Source organism: Rhincodon typus, chromosome 9 (assembly GCF_021869965.1).
Source record: "Rhincodon typus isolate 14 chromosome 9, sRhiTyp1.1, whole genome shotgun sequence".
Taxonomy (NCBI): Eukaryota; Metazoa; Chordata; class Chondrichthyes; order Orectolobiformes; family Rhincodontidae; genus Rhincodon; species Rhincodon typus.
This window is the reverse complement of record NC_063340.1, coordinates 69,531,472-69,550,041: the sequence shown is the minus strand read 5'-3', so window position 1 is coordinate 69,550,041 and position 18,570 is coordinate 69,531,472. Positions and strand designations below refer to the sequence as shown.

At 38.3% G+C, this 18,570-nt stretch overlaps 1 protein-coding gene across 1 annotated transcript in view; it reads left to right on the top strand.

Moving 5' to 3' along the window:
* Positions 1-3,725, top strand: part of LOC109927474 (calpain-2 catalytic subunit-like) — a 30,051-nt gene extending 26,326 nt beyond the window's left edge. Inside the window, exons 12-13 of the mRNA XM_048601342.1 lie at positions 2,789-2,988; positions 3,666-3,725. Coding sequence (XP_048457299.1) covers positions 2,789-2,988; positions 3,666-3,725 — 260 coding nt within the window. The remainder of the gene's footprint in view (positions 1-2,788; positions 2,989-3,665) is intronic.
* The last annotated feature ends 14,845 nt before the right edge of the window (positions 3,726-18,570 follow it).

Genomic DNA, 18,570 nt, shown 5'->3' with positions numbered 1-18,570 from the left:
CTGTTGTTGACTAAGACTCACACCAAATGGTGTCTGATCAACTATGGCCTTGCTGTAGTTAGTGTCTGCCTATCATCGCAATTGCTTCTTTCTATTTCTTAGTATTGTCTGCTTTTCACCCTTTCTTCATTTCTTCTTTAGGCCCTACTCCATGGTATAGTTGTCTTCTGACTGACTTCTTGTTCTACAATTTCAGTCAACAATTCTGACTGTTCAGCTTCTGCTCTTTCCATTGTTAAGTACATTCCCTAGGCAAATATGTTACTTCAATGCGTATTATCCTTTTATTTTGTGTTTTCATGTATATTAACTACTTCTGACTCAAAGGAGCCATTCCTATGGTTCTTTCTAACTTGGTAAGCTGTTCTTCACAAGCATTATACAGGAACCCTTGGGATTGTCTGAACTATCTACCTATTGGTTAATAAGCATTTCTAGAAGTTGCCCTTATTACAGTAGCAAAATGGGTATGATGTGATAGTCAAAGTAGACTCTGATTACATACTAGAAGTGTGCTTAATGCCATATGGTGAATGTAGATAAAAAAGGCTCGGGCTTGCCACAAGCAGGTCTTGTAGTGGTTGAGTTGCTTTGATTTGAGTGCATTTGACTCATTGTGTTCAGGAGAATGTCTTAGTTTGATTTATTTTGTTATGACTTATTTTATCACAGGAGGATTTGACTGTAGGTATAAAGATGTCACACTGCAGTTAAGTGGATCCTTTTACAGACCACACTTACAGAACTGTCTGTAGTTTTGGCCTCATTACCTACAGAAAGACATACTTGCCATTGAGGGAATGCAGCAAAGATTCACCAAACTAATTCCAGGATGGAAGGACCCTCTTGTGAGGAAAATCATTGGTTTAGAACAATAGTGATGATCTCCTTCAAACATGCAAACTTCTTAGATGACTCGATAGGGGGGCTGCAGAAAAAATGTTTTCTTTAGTTGGGGGATCTCTAGAACGAGGGAACAGTCTCTCAATATGGCACAGGTAATTTAGGAGTGAGTTGAAGTTTTTCTTCAGTCGCAGGGTGGTGAATCATTGGAATTGCCCAGAGAACTGTGCAGGTTCAGTCTTGGAGTATGTTCAAGACTGATACCAATGGATTTCTACATAAGAAATCTCGGAATAAAAGGATAGTGCTGGAAAATGGCCTTGAAGGAGATGATGAGTCATGATCTCATTGAATGGCAGAAGGGGCTCAAAGGACTGAATGGCCTATTCCTGCTTCTGTTTCTTATGTTCTTAAACATTGATCCTGAAAGGAACCACTGGCAGCCATCACCAATGTGAGCAGTTTTTGAAAAAATCCCACTGACTCCTGCTACTGACGTGTAAGGAATCAAGAACAGTTGCACATGTGTACTTGGTCCATAATGTTTCCCTTGCCAAGTGCGCGACTACTCTTGATGTTTTTCTAGTCGGTGATAGGAATTTGGATCTGTTAAAAAGGCACTTTAATATAGTGTGATGAAGATTCATGGTATTACTTTGAAACTTTAATTTTGAAGTTGAAGAAAATGAATAGCTTTGTTTGATTTTTATATTTCAGTATTGGAAGAGGGAGGAAGTAATTCTGAGTTTTGACTGTGATGCAGGTGTGCCTGGAAATTTTTGATTGCATGCATTTTAATGAGATGGTTAAATTCTTGGAGTGAACAGTCAATGCATTAGTTAAATAAAATGCAGAGTAAAAATAACTTAATGCCTTGTGACAGGAATCCAGTAACACCAAGTCAGAGCAATCCTGAAGCATAGTCATTAAACGGGTTCAGCATTAGAGAAGGGGTTCTTAACAACCGAGCTGCTGGCTAGTTTAGCAGTGTCCAAGCCGTCTTGGCTAAAGCCAGGTCCCAAGTGCCTTAGAAGTCAGTAAGAAAAGGTGGAGAATCAGACGACTTTGAGACATGAAGGAGCAAGACATCCTTTCTGGCTGTTGAGGATAGGGATTAAGGAATGCGTGTTAAGTAATAAGTAAGCTGAGATTTCAGTTTGTTTCAGGGTCTCCAGAAGAGGCAATAATGAAAGGAAATAGCATTGAGTGAATAAATTTTTCTGAAAAGAAAACAATGACAATTGTGCCATCTGAGCAAAAGGTGACCCCTCATAGTCTTTGATTTCTGCTGTGTTGTTGTAAGAGAATTCGTTCTCTCTTTCTGATCGTCATAAGACTGTTTCAAGTAGTTGTTACATTGCATAATATATTTTTTCTTTTATTTAATAAACTTTTATGTTCTTTTATTAAAAATAATTAATAGCCTCTTGTGAATATGTTCAATGACCACTATGGTAAATGGGGGAAAAAACTTGTGACCTATCAAGCCAGTTCTCACTCTAGGATCTGGCTTGCCCATTATTGCCATCATTTGGAATCACGACTGTCTCTTACTGTATTGGAACTTGCAATGCGAGTGTTTCCCAAGGGAATTCCAATGTTCATGTTCAATTCTTGCATGTGTATTTTTCCAGTAATAGCAATAAGTTATATGTAATTGGAATTTCATTGTAGTATTTCAGCGTACCTCTGTAACACCAGAAGCAGATAGTGTTTTTAATTTTTTTTGAAGTATGAGTATGTTGGATTTCTGCATTTTAGCAGGTTTATTGTTCATTTCCAGTAATCCAGCAGAAGTGTTTGGTTTTTGACTTAATCTGTGAACTAAGACGATCTAGTTGTGATCACCATACCAGGTGCCTTGGAAATGTTTCCGTAAAATGGCTTGGCATGGGTTTGATAGAGAAGGAAAGCTACTGAAATATATGTTTGCTTTTTCTTTCAGGTGTGCAAGAGAAAATGGGCATAATGAACAGAGGAGTAGTGTATGCTCTGTGGGATTATGACTCTCAAACTGAAGATGAGTTATCGTTTAAGGAAGGAGACTGTATGTCAATTATCCGACGAGAAGATGAAGCCGAGATTGAATGGTGGTGGGCACGACTAAATGATGGGGAAGGATATGTGTCACGCAACTTACTTGGTGTAGGTTTTTGCAAGAATATGACCTGTTATATTTTGTAGTATTAACTTACTGTGGTGAAATATTAGAAAGAAACAAAATAGTGTAGGAGAGCTAAAGTGGTAATTGTGAGTATCAGTGGTTTCAATATTCAGTTCAAGTTTGAGATATAACATATAATTGCATCCTATTTTATTTTCTATGAAAATGGATTCCCACCAATATGCTTGGACATTAATTGGCTCTGGATGACCTGCTAGTGGAACATCGTCATACAGCATGGAAACAGACTCTTCAGTCCAAGTTTTCCATGCCGACCAAACATCCTAAATTAATCTCGTTCCATTTGCCAGCATTTGACCCATATCCCTCTTAAACTCTTCCTATTCATATACCCATCCAGATGCCTTTTAAATGTTGTAATTGTACCAGCCTCCTCCACTTCCCCTGGCAGTTCGTTCCATATACACACCACCCTCTCCATCAAAACGTTGCCCCTGGGGTCCTTTTTAAACCTTTCCCTTTTCACCTTAAACCTATGTCCTCTAGTTTTGGGGAAAAAGACCTTAACTATTCACCCTATCCATGATTTTATAAATTTCTATAAGGTCACCCCTCAGCCCCTGATGCACCAAAGCAGAACTAAATATAACTTGTGAAAGTACTTCATCCATTAATTTTCTTTGTGTCCTTCTTGAAGCTGATGGCACTTGCTGAGTTTTGTTCCATCAACCAACGCCAATTAATGAGCACAATTTAGCTGCGCTGGTCCCGGTGTTGTTCTGGATTTAATGTCCTACGTAGCTATTGGGCAGTATACAATTTAGAAAATTTACTTTTATTTATTAGGGCTCTTTATGGCACAGTAGTAATGTCCCTTTCTCTGGGCCAGAAGATCTGGGTTCAAGTCCCACTTGCTCAAAGCTGCATCATAATATCTCTGTACAAGTTGATTATGAAAATAGTTACCTTTTTTGAGTTGATTGAATCCTTCTGTAATTCACAGCTTACAATTTGCTCTCCCTTTTACAGCTTTATCCAAGGATTAAACCAAGGCAGCGTAGTCTGGCATAAAGTACTTGTGTAAAAGCACTACAGATGAAGACTATAAACGATGTACATTTTTAAATGTATCTATACCAATTCATATCCAACAGAATGGTGGTCTCCAGCCTAAATGAAGGAAAATTCAATGGACATTGTGAATGCTTCTGTAATGAAGTGAGCGATTTTTGTTGTTCAGTGTTAATAATCACCTAATATAAATGGTGAACTGAAGGTTTTTTTGACAAAACTGTTTATTTTGGTGCATTTTAAAGGACTCTAGATTTAGAACATAATAATAAGAGCCTTAAAGTAGATAAGAGCACAGATAATTAGGAAGAGAATCAGCTATCTTTCTTTGTTTTCCATCTAACTTCTGTTACAATACAGATTTTTTACTGCAGTTATATTTGTATTGGGGCTAAACTGTATGCAGGAGTTGTTTGGTTGTTTGATGGTCTGAATAATCAAACCGCTCAGTTTTAATGGAAACTTTTTAAAGAGACTGAAATAGGATGTTCTCGGAGCAAAATTTGGATTCTTGTTTAAAATTGTTTCATGTAGGACTGCAGAAAATTAAACCATTAATGCCCTTGTAATCATTTCTTGTAACTAGGAAACAATGATTGTCATCTAGACATCCTTCTCTTGAGTATGATGTAACTATGACGTTGCACATTCCAAAGCATGCATCCAGAATTTTGAAAGGAAGGTGTGTTACACTCTGTCAGAGCTTGTTTTCAATATTTTCATTAACTTAATCTGACACATGCTAAACATAGCAGTATTTTGAAGATGACACTACAGTTTGTCTTGTTTGAGCTTGTTTCAGACTGCATTAACCCTGTTTCCTTTAATGAGGAATTTCATTTCAAATTTGAATTCTACATATTGATTTGTGTTTATTAATGATGACTGTGGCTGATAGTATTTTAAACTTTCCAAGAAACCCATTGAATTGTTTAAAGGGTTAACAGTAAATGTCGTCTTTTGAAAAACGCTTCGCAATAATATTGTGGTTTAAAATATGTATGCTGTAATCAATCATAATTTTATATTCATTTTACTTCAGTTTTCCTTTGTCAGTGGAAAATATTTAGCTGCTTACCTGGCACAGTGTAAAACTATTTGCATCTTCTGTTTTAATGCAGCTGAGAAATTTTCACAATCATCTCGTTTCATTTTAAAAGTGAGCATTTAATTCCCCTCAAAACCAAAAAAAATTGTTAAAAAACATTAATGCCATTGCGATTGAAATGGTTTTAGTTACTCCATTTTCAGAGTTCTGGGTGGTTGCTTTTTTAACATTTTCACTTTAAGACATATTAAATGTGTATGCACAAAATTTTTTTCTGATTTTAAGGTGGAAATCTCCCCATGCCCCTTTGGTTGGCTATGAACACCTCGCACATTGATTGATTAGTTTGTTGCTTAGCATTTTCCTTACCCAGTGATGAACAATTATTCAATAATTATTGACCTTTACTAACCATCTTGTCAGTTAACCTGTTGAGCACTGTCACCTGTGGTCAAATATAAATTTTGCAGTTCATTTTTCTTAGATTAAAATTAAAAAGTATCATTTTGTAATTTCCATTTCAAAATACAACATTGAATTACTGTCTTGTAAAGACAGGAATAAGCAATACAATCAGAAAATAGCATTTATTTACAGTATATCTAGGTAAAAATGCAGAAAAATTAACGGCCAAAACTTTCCCTTAAATTAAGGATAGCTCATATTTATGTAGGAACAATAAGAGATCATTCAGCCGTTCAAGCTGTTATACCATTCGCTTGGACCATTTTGCTTCTATATCCTTTACCTATCAAAAATCTATGAATCTCAGTTTCAAATACTCCATTGACCTAGGCTGAACAGCTTTTGGTCAGGGAAGAAATTGGGGATTTCCGCAACTCATTATGTGATGGTGTGCTTCCTGCATCTCCTGAATGCACCAGCTCTAATTTTAACATCATGTGGCCTGGTCTGAATTTTTCCAAGAGTAATTTCCATTAAATATTTTGTTATTTGATTTATTACTGTCATGTGTACCAAGGTACAGTGAAAAGTGTTGTCTTACTTCCTTTACAGGCAGATCATACTATACAAGTGCATCAGGATAACAGAACATGTGCAGGATACAGTGTTAGAGTTGCCAAGAAGGTGCAGAGAGAGATCAATACTGACATTTAAGAGGTCCATTTAAAAGACTGAAAACAGTGAGGAAGAAGCTGTTCTTGAATCTGGTCAAATGTATATTCACACTTTTATATCTTCTGCCTGATAGAACAGGGCGGAAGAGAGTATAACTGGGGTGGGAGGAGTCTTTGATTATGTTGGGTGCTTTCCTGATGCAGCGGCGAAGTATAGATGAAATCAATGGATGGGAGGCTGGTTTGCAAGATGGACTGGGTTTGTACTCATGACTCTCTGTAATTTCTTGTGATCTTGGCAAGAACAGTTTCCCTAGCATGCTGTGATGCTCTAGATTGGATGCTTTCTGTGGTGCATCTATAAGAATTTGAAAGTCTTTATAGATATGCCGAATTTCCTTAACTACCTGAGGAAGTAGAGGCATTGTTGTGCTTTCTTGACCATAGTTTCAACATGGATGGACTAGGACAGATTGGTGATCATCACTCCCAGGAACGTGATGATCTCGACCGTCTCCACCTCAGCACCATTGATGCAGACGGGCATGCCCTCCACTCTGCATCCTGAAGTCAATGATCATCTGCTTTGTTTCGTTGACATTGATGGAGAGATTGTTGTCTTTACATCATGCCACTGAGCACTCTGTCTCCTTCCTGTACTCTGTCTCATTGTTGTTTGAGATCCGACTTACAACGGTGGTGTTATCAGCAAACTTGTAAATTGATTTGGTACAGAATTTGGCCACAGTAGTGTACGTATAACAAGTATAGTAGGGGACTGAGTACACAGTCTTGCGGATTATCGAGGAGGTGGTGTTGTTGCCTATCCTTACTGACCGCGTTCTGTTGGTCAAGAAGTCGAGAATCCAGTTACAGAGCGGGGAACAGAAACCTGGGTCCCAATGTGTGGAGATATGTTTTTTTTTAAAACTAACATTATTTTCAAATAACTTGATCAGATTGTTCCTTCATCATTGCATAGACTGGCTTTTTTCCTGTAAATGTAATCTTCCTTCATAATTTAATCATTTCCTAAGGTATGGTGCCCAGAGCCTTATGCAACTGCATTATAACTTCAACCTCTTTGAATTCCAGCCCCTTAATGATAAAGCATAGTATTCTCTTACTCATTTAAATTATTTTTGTACCTGTACGTTTTAGCACTTTTTTTTTAAGCAGTTCTGAGAATTGAATCTGGTGGTCATAGTGTTTCTGCTGTGACAGTCCTCTCTGGTTGAAGGATGCTTATTTGGAACTACCTGTTTGCAAGGGCAGTTTTTTTTTTCCTGAGCTGGGTTATCACAAAATATGGTGTTCATTTCGGTAAACTTGGCAATTTAAACTATTATCAAGAATTAGAATGCCAATTAGATGCTTAAGTGATAACTGACATTCTTAACTTTCAGTGAAGTTTGCAAGTTGTGCCGACAATGTAGAGTTTTATTTCTTAACTATAGTTTTCAGAGTGGATGTTTAGTTTAGGCCTAATTGTGTAGTTGGTGTACCCCTTAAGAGGTCCAAGGATTGAATGAAATTGGCCGTTGGGTCTCAGCTTAATAGTTGCATGAGATGCTGATGTTGATTGCAGCTTGACTTGAACTCTAGTAATTGAGTGCTTCTTTGTTGGGCTGACTCCTTTGCTGGTAGTGCCCTGCTGATAAGATCTAGGAGAAGAAAAGGAGCAGTATTTGTTGTGGGTGCAACAAGGCAGCAACAATGATTTTGTAGCTGGGGAAAACATTCTGCAAGAAGGCTTGTTTTTAATTTTTCTCAGTGTGCAGGTTTAATGTCTATGGAATCCTGAGCAAGTTAAACCCAATATCTGCCACGTTCATTAAGTAAGAATTTTGAAAAGTAGTTCTGCACGCATTGAGTCCCTACATTAACACATTTGTGAGAGGTTTAAATATGTCTAAAATAAGGGAGGGACCAACATAATTGATGACTGGCTAAGTTGATATGGTTTGTGAACCATTTTATACCTGAAAGGTGGCAATAATTCATACCAATTCTAGCCTGCAATATTTGAAGGTAGACAGAGAATTTTCTTGATTGAACTTTCCTGTTCTGACAGACAGCATATAGTGGTTCTATTCTCATCCCCCATCCTGAAAACACAGCCACATTGTACTGATGATAATTAGTGATAACAGCAATTTGTGTATCATCTTAACGGAATAAAGTGCCCAAGATACTTCATAGAAGGATTATAAAAACAAAACATGAAACCAAAACACAAGGCAATATTAAGTCAAACGCCCAAGAGCTGGAGAAATGAAGAGGTGTAGGAAAAGTACTTGAGAGCTTAGCCTTGAACACCTGAAGGCATGATCATCAATGATAGAGTAATCAAAAATAGGGTGTACTCATGAAGACACATGGAGAGTAATTTAGTGCTTGGTTAATAGAATAAGTTTTTTTTTTTCGCTCCTTTAGGGCAATTCTAATCATTTTTTCCAGTTCCATATCATGATCTCTTACCATTGACAGTTTGCAATTCTAGGATAACTTGATGCAGTTGAAATTACTGTAATTTAGTGGTGTTTTTTAAATGTTCTGTCTTGAACTAAGATTATCTGCAGAGGTGAACAGGAATTAGAATATCATGAGGTTCATTTTGAAGAATTATCAAAGCATTGTAATTTTGTGGTGCCGTGAAGGGTTATTCTTGACCAGTGAATACTAATGAAGTTCGACCATAATTCATTCAGCTCTAATTCTATGGCCCCTGTTTTGAAGTACATTCTATGACATTTCATACAGTACATGTTTATTTTTCAGACTGTGATGACTAATGTTTGGCTGTTGACATTCTTTTTTTAAATATTGAATCTGACGATAATTGCATTTCAGCGTCCAAGTTAAAAGTTGAAAGATATCTGTTAGTATGTTCCAAGAATATAATGAGTTGATAAATTTGATTTTGTTCACTTCTTTAATTTCATTTTATAATATTTGGTAGAAATGTACAGAAAAAAAGTGTACTTATGAATTGAAAGGAGCTGTATATTTTGAAAGCTAAATTTCTTTCCATGCTGGTGAAGTTAAAATACACTCTGGTTTAATATATTTCTTTTTGTTTTGTTTAAGCATAGTAATGCAATACTTGTGCCAGTGGGTCACCCTTGTATGTATAAACTGACAGCTACAGTGCAGAAGTTGTGGTAAATGGTGCTCCTTCATAGGTTTTTGCTGTCATTACATGTTGCTCATTTTTAGAGAAGGTGGCATGCTGTTTTTTTTTGAGTACATGCTTTTTTTTTTCAGAACCAACACTCAGTGTGACAACAGAAAGGTGCATCTGATTGCGCATTTGAAATGAGTTTGTCGAATGTTTAAATTGTTCATACGATGTAAGAAATACTTTTTCTGAATATCTGAAGAGCTTAATAGCTGTTGATATTTTCAGGAAACAGCAGAAATATGTTCAACTGTTTGAAACAAAGACTTTTCATTCAACAGCTTGGTCTCCATAAGTCTTCTCTCACTTACCCTAAAATCATAAAAAGGAGCTCATGCCTCCCCTATGACAATAGCTCTTCAGTAAAGAAAATGTGTCTCGACTACACCTCCATGAATATCTATTTCTACTAATAAGACGCTTAATTCTCTGCAAATAACTCAACTCTCATAAAATTATGACACCTTGCAAAAGGAAAATGAGAATGGACTTTAATTTTATTTAAAAGATGATTATTTTTCGACTCGATTGGGGAAAATGGGGTGTTTGCATAAGGATTAGTGGAAGTTCTTTGTGGTAACACATTAGTTCTCTTATCTACGTATCCTGTAATCTCAAATTAGGAAATCTGCAAATGTGGTTTCCTGTCAATAGAATAGATCTTAAATACCAACAATAATGTCATATACTTTATTAAATACAGATGTTGCAGAATATGTTGCACATCCCAGGAACTGTTGTCTTTTATCAAATGTATTTATTTGTATTTCTGTTCTGTTTATAAATACCTCATTGTAGCCACTAAGGGTTTAAAACAAATCTAGTAAATGTCAAGTTACAATTTTGTATCCAGTTACTAAGGACTCTACTGAATTGTAAAACTTCACTTTTCTGATATTAAATTCTTTAAACCCTAACTATGAATGTACGTGTTTGTCTTTCCCTTTTCAAGATGGACTGATAACTTACTTATTGGCGGTAGCAACATTTAAAACTATAATAAATCATATGTTAAACTTTACCAGCCATGCAGAAAATGCAATCAAGAAACTGGACCTGTGTTATCTTGTGTTCCGCAGGCACCATCTTCGGTTATTTCTCAAATGCTATTCATGTGTGGAACAGGTTGAATGAACCAATGGGTATTTTCTGGTCCATCAATGTTCTGTATTATGATAAAGCAATAAACTTGCTTTTTATTGTAATTTTCTCATTACTTTGAGTTATTATTTTGCCCTTAGTGAACTTTTATTATTGATGTTGCTGAGAATGGAGTTTTGGGTTCCATTTTCTTTGCATATACAATCAGCATCAAGCTCTATCATGTTACTGTTGTGGTGACCTTGTAGCATCTGCTCTTTCACAATGTTGCTGACTGTGGTAAGTGTCTGGAGGTGATGACTCTTTTCAACACCTAATTAACAAACTTTGGAGGTATTGCTTATTTCTTCTTAAGATTGTTTGAATGCAACTTAGATGGAACAAATTCTAGACAATAGATATTTGTCAAGTAATCTTGTGAGCCTAATGTAAAACTGTGACAGTGAAATGATCAGAAGGTGTTGAGAAATAAGTTGTGGTGAATTGAACAATTTTCTATCGTGCATGAGCAAATAGTCTATTCATGAGATAGTAGGAACTGCAGATGCTGGAGAATCCGAGACAACAAGGTGCAGGGCTGGATGAACACAGCAGGCCAAGCAGCATCATAGGAGCAGAGAGGCTGACGTTTTTATTTTCTGCTGTTTTATACTTGTTAAACAGATTTATGATTATATACGCTAACAGGGTTTGGAGTATAGCTTTTTATATCCAACATGGGCATAAAACGGTGCCAAATAAACGTACTATTTTGCAATTTTCATCTGGAATTCCTTTGTTGTAATCTTCAAAAAAGCTTCAGGAAGCTTTAAGTGAAAGGAGAGAACATGAATAATACACAGCAAAGCAATAGGCATCATCTTATGAAATATAAGCTTGTTCTGGCCTTCAATACTGTACTGTAATTGTGCTTCTGAAATGTTTGTTGGGATTTGGAGTTTTTAAAAGGGAAAACTAAACTTTCAACAGTCCTGTAATTGGTTTGGCAGCAGCCGGGAAATTTTTACATTTTTGGTGAATCAATGTTGGGGGTGGGGGTGCCACAAAGCAGAAGCGAAATGCAGAAAATGACGTGCTGTTTGCTGTGGGCAACAACTTTTTGTTACAAGTTCATTACATGTTAATTGGCATCTGTTGGAAGTAAAATGTATGTGTAATTTTTTCAGGCGTGGTATTAAATACTACGTGAAAGGAGCAAAGGGCAAAATGTTCTGATGGCATTTGGAGGAAAGAAAAAGTGGTCTTGGGGGCTTGGGAGCGAAAATAATATAGCTCACTGATATACCTGTTTCTAAGTACTCAAAAGACAGATGCTGTTGTGAAAAACAGCACCATAAACCTTGGGGATAAGGTGGGAAAACTGAGGCAAAATACATTAATTTAAGTTTGGCATAAGTAAATAGGTAAGGCAGAAATTATGACCATAGCTTTGCACGCAACCAGTCTGAATGCTACATGCATGATTTTTATTTAAAATGGGATATCTTTTGACATTGCTCATGGTAAATTTTGAGACAATATGACAATAAAGCTGCTTATTCCACATACGAATGATCAGCAGATTTATTGAGTAACCCATTAAGTCAAAATTACTTTTTATCATAGATAGTGTTCTAGACATTTTTCCTGATGCTTTAAAAACGTACTTTGATAACTGTTCAATTTTATGCCATTTTGGATTACATTGTTAATCAGTGTCATTTTTAACGTTAACACACAAGATGTTAGCAGATGCATGGAATGCCCAACTTCCAAGTTCCCCTCCAAGCCGCACATCTTCGTGTCTTGGAATTTTATTGCAGTTCCTTTACTGTCACGGAGTCAAAATCATGGAACTTCCTTCTTAACAGCACTGTGGCTGCCCCTAGAACCCAAGGACTAAAGCAGGTCAAGAAGCCAGCCCATTATCTTCTCTAAGGGCAATAAGTGTCCAAATTTCACAAAATAAAGGAGTGTTACAGCACAAAAGGATGCCATTTGGCCCACTGTCTCTGCACTGGTTCCAAGTAAGTGTCATGTTTTAGTGCCATCTTCCTTTTCCCTATGCCCTTGTTTATATTTAATTTGTCATCCAGTGTCTGATTTGAATCATTTCAACTCACTCACAGTTAGTATCTTCCAGACTCAAATCACTCATTGTAAGATTATTCCTCACCTTGCATTTGCATCTTTTACAAATCATTTTAAATCTGTGCTTTCTCATTTTGACCTTTTTATCAGAGTGACCAGTTTCCTCCTATCTACTCTATCCAGCCCTTTCATGATTTTGAAACTTTTTCTCAGATCTCCTTTTGGCCGCTTTCTGTTCAGGGGAACAGTGCCAGCCTGTCCTACCTACGCGTTTCTCATTCCTGGAACCACTTTTATAAACCACTATGCTACCCCTGCAATGTGTTTGCATCCTTCCCATTGCGTGACGCCTAAAACTATATGCAAAACTTTTAGCTGAGGTCTCATGCAAGTTTGGCCTCAACTCCTTGCTCTTCTGCTCTATGGTCCTATTAATAAAGCCCAGTATAATTTATTACGAGCAGTCTTCACATAAAGAGTGATCTGTAAAGCTCCACACCCAGGTCCCTTTGGGTCTGCACCCTCTTTTTAGAATTATGTTCTTTCTGGCCCTTGTATTTTGTTATCTATCTATGTTCACCTCATCATTTTCTGCACTGAACTTTTATCTATGACCTTTCAATAACCTGCATGCATCTTATCTGATCCTAGTGCCCTGTCAACTTTAGGACTAACAGTCTATCCAACATTTTTCCTTATCAATTTTCAACCGTTCTCATGACAGTTTCTTGTGTCGTCGTGGTTTGGTTAGCACCTACCTCATTAGTAAAGACGGATGCAAATACAGTCAATCCACTTGCCTGCAGTTTGAAATCCCTTTTTTTGGTCCTCGTCAGCCCAGTTCCTAAAATGCTTTTTCACATCTCTGCTGAACCTTCTGTGTTCTTCCTGATTTTCTCAATTATATTTTCTAGCTGATGCTTGTCAGAAGTGCACTTTTTCTTTATCTTAATTTCTTCTCTGTCATACAGGAAACTGGCTTTATTTGTCTTACCCTTAATCTTTTGATGATTTTTACATTGTATTGTAAAGGTTTAGCACAGACGTTGATCATTGTCCCCTAGGTGTTATCCAGTGACCCTTGATCCACTTGGCCCATCTCATTTCCAAAAACTGGGTCCAACCAACATTGCAGCCTGTCTTGGTGGACTGGACATTACTTCTGCAGTTAATTCCCCTGAACAAAATATAGGAATATTTGCTAAGCCTTTGATTATTCAAGTATAAATTATGGTTCCCCCCCCCCCATTATAATTATAATGTTGACATCTCTTCATAATTTCCTTGCAGATTTGTTTCTCTGTTCTTAACACTAATTGGTGGTCTGTGTAATTGCACCTTGTTCCTTAGCTCTAGCCAAATTGAGGTCTTTGAACCCTCTGAGACATCCTTTTTCTCCAGCAGTGTTGCCATCCTTGACCAATACAACCACCTCTACTTCTTTTCTTCCTTTTCTATCTTTTCTGAACTCCTGCAACCTGCAGGGATATTTAACATGCAATCTTGCCTTTCCTTGAGCCATTTTCTGTTAACACCACATCATCTTTGCACACAACAAATCTGCACCTGTAACTCCCCAATCTTAGTTCAAGTACTCAGTACATTCACATACATGCACACGTACCTAGTAACCCTGAGTTAGATTTCAATACTTTCTCGTTCAACTTTGACCCCATTTATTTATTCCTTATTTTCTAAGTTATCTTTCTCTAAGTTTTTTGTGACCCCTTGTATTCTCTAATATTCTCTTTTGCTTTACACACCTCTACCAGGTTAGTTTAAAACCTTCCTAACAGCACTAGCAAAAAGACCCACAAGGAACTCCATCCCAACTCTGTTCAAGCACAGTCTGTCTGGCTTAATGCCATTCATAGCGGTCTGTGTTGCAGGAATCTAAAGCCTTCTTCCTGCACTGTCTTTCCACTCACCTTTTCATCTGCATTATCCTTCTACCTTACTCATTTGCGTATGGCACTGCAAGTTATTGGGAGATTACTACATTTGAGATCCTGCTTGCAAATTTTCTACCTATGTCTCTAAATCTGCTTGCAGGACCACATTCCCCTCATCCTAATAAGTCATTGGTATCCAAAATGAGACCCTGAGATCTGGCCATTCACCCTCCTCCAGAAAAATCACCTGCAGCTACTCGTTGACCCTGGTACCAGGGAGGTAACATAACATCCTGGAGTTACATCTGTGGCCACAGATACATCAGACTGTTTCCCTAATTGACAAATTGCCATCACCATTATTCTTCCTTTTTCTTCTTTTGTAAAGCAGAACTGCTGGTGGTGCCACAAATGTGGCACTGACTGCACTCCCTTGAGGAAATGGTACCTTCAATATCTTCCAAAACACACAATCAATTTGAGAGTGGGACCCCAGGGAACTCTTGCACAACCTGCCTTTGTCTGGGATTGTCTGGTAGTCACCTTTGTCCTTTGTGACTCCAGGCCCTTAAGCTGTGGTGTGGCCACCTTTCTGAATGTGCTATGCATGTAATTCTGTACCTTTGTAGATGCACTACAGTGACTCTTGCTGCAACCTGATCTCTGAATCCTGGAGTTCGGGTTCCTGCAGCTGGCACCACTTCTGCACATGGTCAGTGGTTTGGCCATGCAAAATGGCCCATAGAATCTAGGGATGTGCAGGTTAGATGGATTAGCCATGGGAAGTGCAGGATTATGGGATTTGGGTGGGATGCTCTTCGGAGGGTCAGTGTAGACTCGATGTGTGGAAGCAGGCCATTCAACACAATAGGGATTCTGACTCTGTGGTCATCTAGAACATTGGAAGGGTCATTGATTTCTCACAAGTGACAGGTCACGTGTTCCATTCAGCTGAACGGAGTTGTCATATCTTAAGTTTACTTGTCTTATGTTGAACATCATTTTGCTTTGGATTACTTATTACTCTATTGGCACTGACTTTCCCTTATTCCTATGTTTCTCAATTTAAATATTAGCGCACCTTGGACATTTAAAAAAGATGCTTTTCTAATTCTCATCAATTTAGAGAGAGCTCCTAATATCAATTTCTTACCCACCAATGAACTAAAGGAAAAGAAGAAAAAAATGACTTCTCTTGCCCTCCACCAGATTCCCCCCTCAGCCCTTTTGCAGTAAATTAAATCACCTCTTTGCCCCTCTGCATTGAATTCTCAATTCAAACCAAATTCCCAGATATACTCAATTGCCCTCTATGTCACTCGAATGGTCTCCCTCTCATTGAACTTGCATCCTCTTTTATAGAGCTGTGATGAGTCACTTTCTAGCTTAATTTGCTGCTAAACCACCTCATTTGGGCAAGGGACTTCGGGTACAAAATCAGAAAATGCTGGAAAAACTCAGGTGTGGCAGCATCTGTGGAGAGAAGGCAGAGTTAATGTTTCAGGTTCAGTGACATTTTAGAGAAGGAAATCTTCACTTAGAAGCCAAACTATGTAACTTGAGACCCACAGCGCTGTGCTTGGTTCTTAACCGGTCAGTTCAAGGGCATTTAGGGATGGGCAACAAAGGCTGGCCTTGTCAGTAATGCCATATTCTGTGAAAGAATATATTTTAAATGTACCTTTTTCTCTAGAAATGTCAGTCTGAGGAAAAAAAAATTACCAGAATTTTGCAGATAGCATCATGAGCAATCTGTGGGAAATATTTAATGCAATTAAAGGTGAGTTTACGTTAGACAGCAGATCATTCTCCTAGACAGGAAACTGGGGAGAACCAATAACCTTCCTTCGCAGGAATTTCTGAAAGGTCAAAGCCTTTTTTTAAAGATGGCAAATGCCACTAGGTGGTGCAAAGAGCATGCATGTGCAATGAGGTACCAGAAACAAAGCGGAGAGCAACCAGCAGGCAGTCATTGTACACATTAGAACTAACGACATAGGAGAGAAAAGGATGAGATTCTGAGGAAAGAATATAGCAAGGCAGGAATTTAAAAGATGGTTCTCAAGTAATTTCTGGATTACTCCCACTACCATGAGTTGGTGAGGGTAGGAATAGGAGGATGGAGTAGATGAATGTATGGCTGAGGAGTTGGTGCAGTGAAGAATCATTGGAGTTTCTTTTGGGGTAGAAGTGACCCCGATAAGAAGGACTGATTTCACCTGAATTAGAAGGGACTGATATACTGGTGGGGAATTTGCTAGACCTGCTCGGGACGATTTAAACTAGTAATTGAGTGGGGGGGCTGGTCGTGGTGGTGGCAGGGAGGTAGTGAGGGAAGAGCAGTCTGAGACTGGTACAGTTGGGGAAAGGAGCAAATCAAAACAGTCAGGAACAAATCAGACACGAGGCACGACTGATTAACTTAAACTGCATTTATTTCAATGCGAGAGGCCTAACAGGTAAGGCAGATGAATTTGGCATGGTTAGGACCATGGGATTGGGAATATCATAGCAATAACAGAGACGTGCCTCAATGTCCCTGGATATAGATGCTTTAGTAAGGATAGAAAGAGGGGCAAGAGAGGAGGGGGAGTGGCATTTTTGATTGGGGAAAACATAATGGCTGTACTTAGGATATTCCTGAGAATATATCCAGGGAAGTTGAGTGGAAATGAGAAATAAGAAAGGAATGATCATCTTATTACAATGGTACTACAAACTGCCCAAACTCTTTCTCCCCCCCAACTCCGCCCCAACACACAGGCACACATACAACTGGAAATTGAGAACTAAATTTATAAGACCTCAGTAATCTTTCAGAATAAATAGGTTGGTTATGGTAGGGGATTTTAACTTTCCAAACATAAACTGGGACTACCATGGTGTTAAAGGCTTGGATGGAGAAGAATTTGTGTACAAGAAAATTTTCTGTATCAGTATGTGAATGTACCTACTAGAGAGAGTGCAAAACTTGACCTACTCTTGGGAACTAAGGCAGGGCAGGTGACTGACGTGTCAGTGGGGGAGCACTTTGGGGCCAGCAACCATAATACTATTAGTTTTAAAATAGTGATGGAAAAGGATAGACCAGATCTAAAAGTTGTTCTTGATTGGAGGAAGGCCAATTTTGATGGTATTAGGAGAACTTTCAAGAGTTGACTGGGGCCAAATGTTTGCAGGTTAAAGGGATGGCTGGAAAATGGGAAGTCTTCAAAAATGAGATGATCAGAGTTCAGGGACAGTATGTTCCTGTTATGGTGAAGGGCAAGGCTAGCAGGTACAGTGAATGCTGGATGATGAGAGAAATTGAGATTTTGGTCAAGAAGAAAGCATATATCAGATATAGACAGCAGAGACAAGTGAATCCTTAGCATACAAAGGCAGTCGGAGTATGCTTAAGAGGAAAATCCAGAGGGCAAAAAGGGGACGTGAGATAGCCTTGGCAAATAGGGTTAAGGAGAATTCAAAGGGATTTTATAAATAAAAGACAAAAGGGTAACAAGGGAGAGAATAGGGCCCCTTGAAGATCAGCAAGGCCACCTATGTGTGGATCTGCAGGAAATGGGGTAGATACTAAATGAGTAATTTGCATCAGTGTTTAATGTGGAGAAGGATAACGGAAGATGTAGAACATGGGGAAATAGATAGTGTCATCTTGAAAAACGTTTGTGTTACAGAGGTGGTGGTGCTGGATGTCTTGAAATACATAAAGGTGGATAAATCCCTGGGACCTGATCAGGTGTACCCTAGAACACTCTGGGAAGCTAGGGAAGTGATTGCTGGGCCCCTTGCTGAGATATTTGTATCATTGATAACCACAGGTGAGGTACCAGAAGACTGGATGTTGGCTTTTTTTATTCATTCATGGGGTGAGGGCATCGCTGGCTAGGCAGCATTTATTGCCCATTCTGGATACAGAACTGGCTCGAAGGTAGAAGACTGAAGGTGGAGGTGGAGGATTGCTCTTCAGACTGGAGGCCTGTGACCGATGGTGTGCTGCAAGGATCGATGCTGGTCCACCACTATTTGTCATTTATTTAAATGATTTGGATGTGAACATAGCAGGTATGGTTAGTAAATTTGCAGATGACCCCAAAATTGGAGGTGTAGTGGACAGTGAGGAAGGTTACCTCCAAGTACAACAGCATCTTGATCAGATA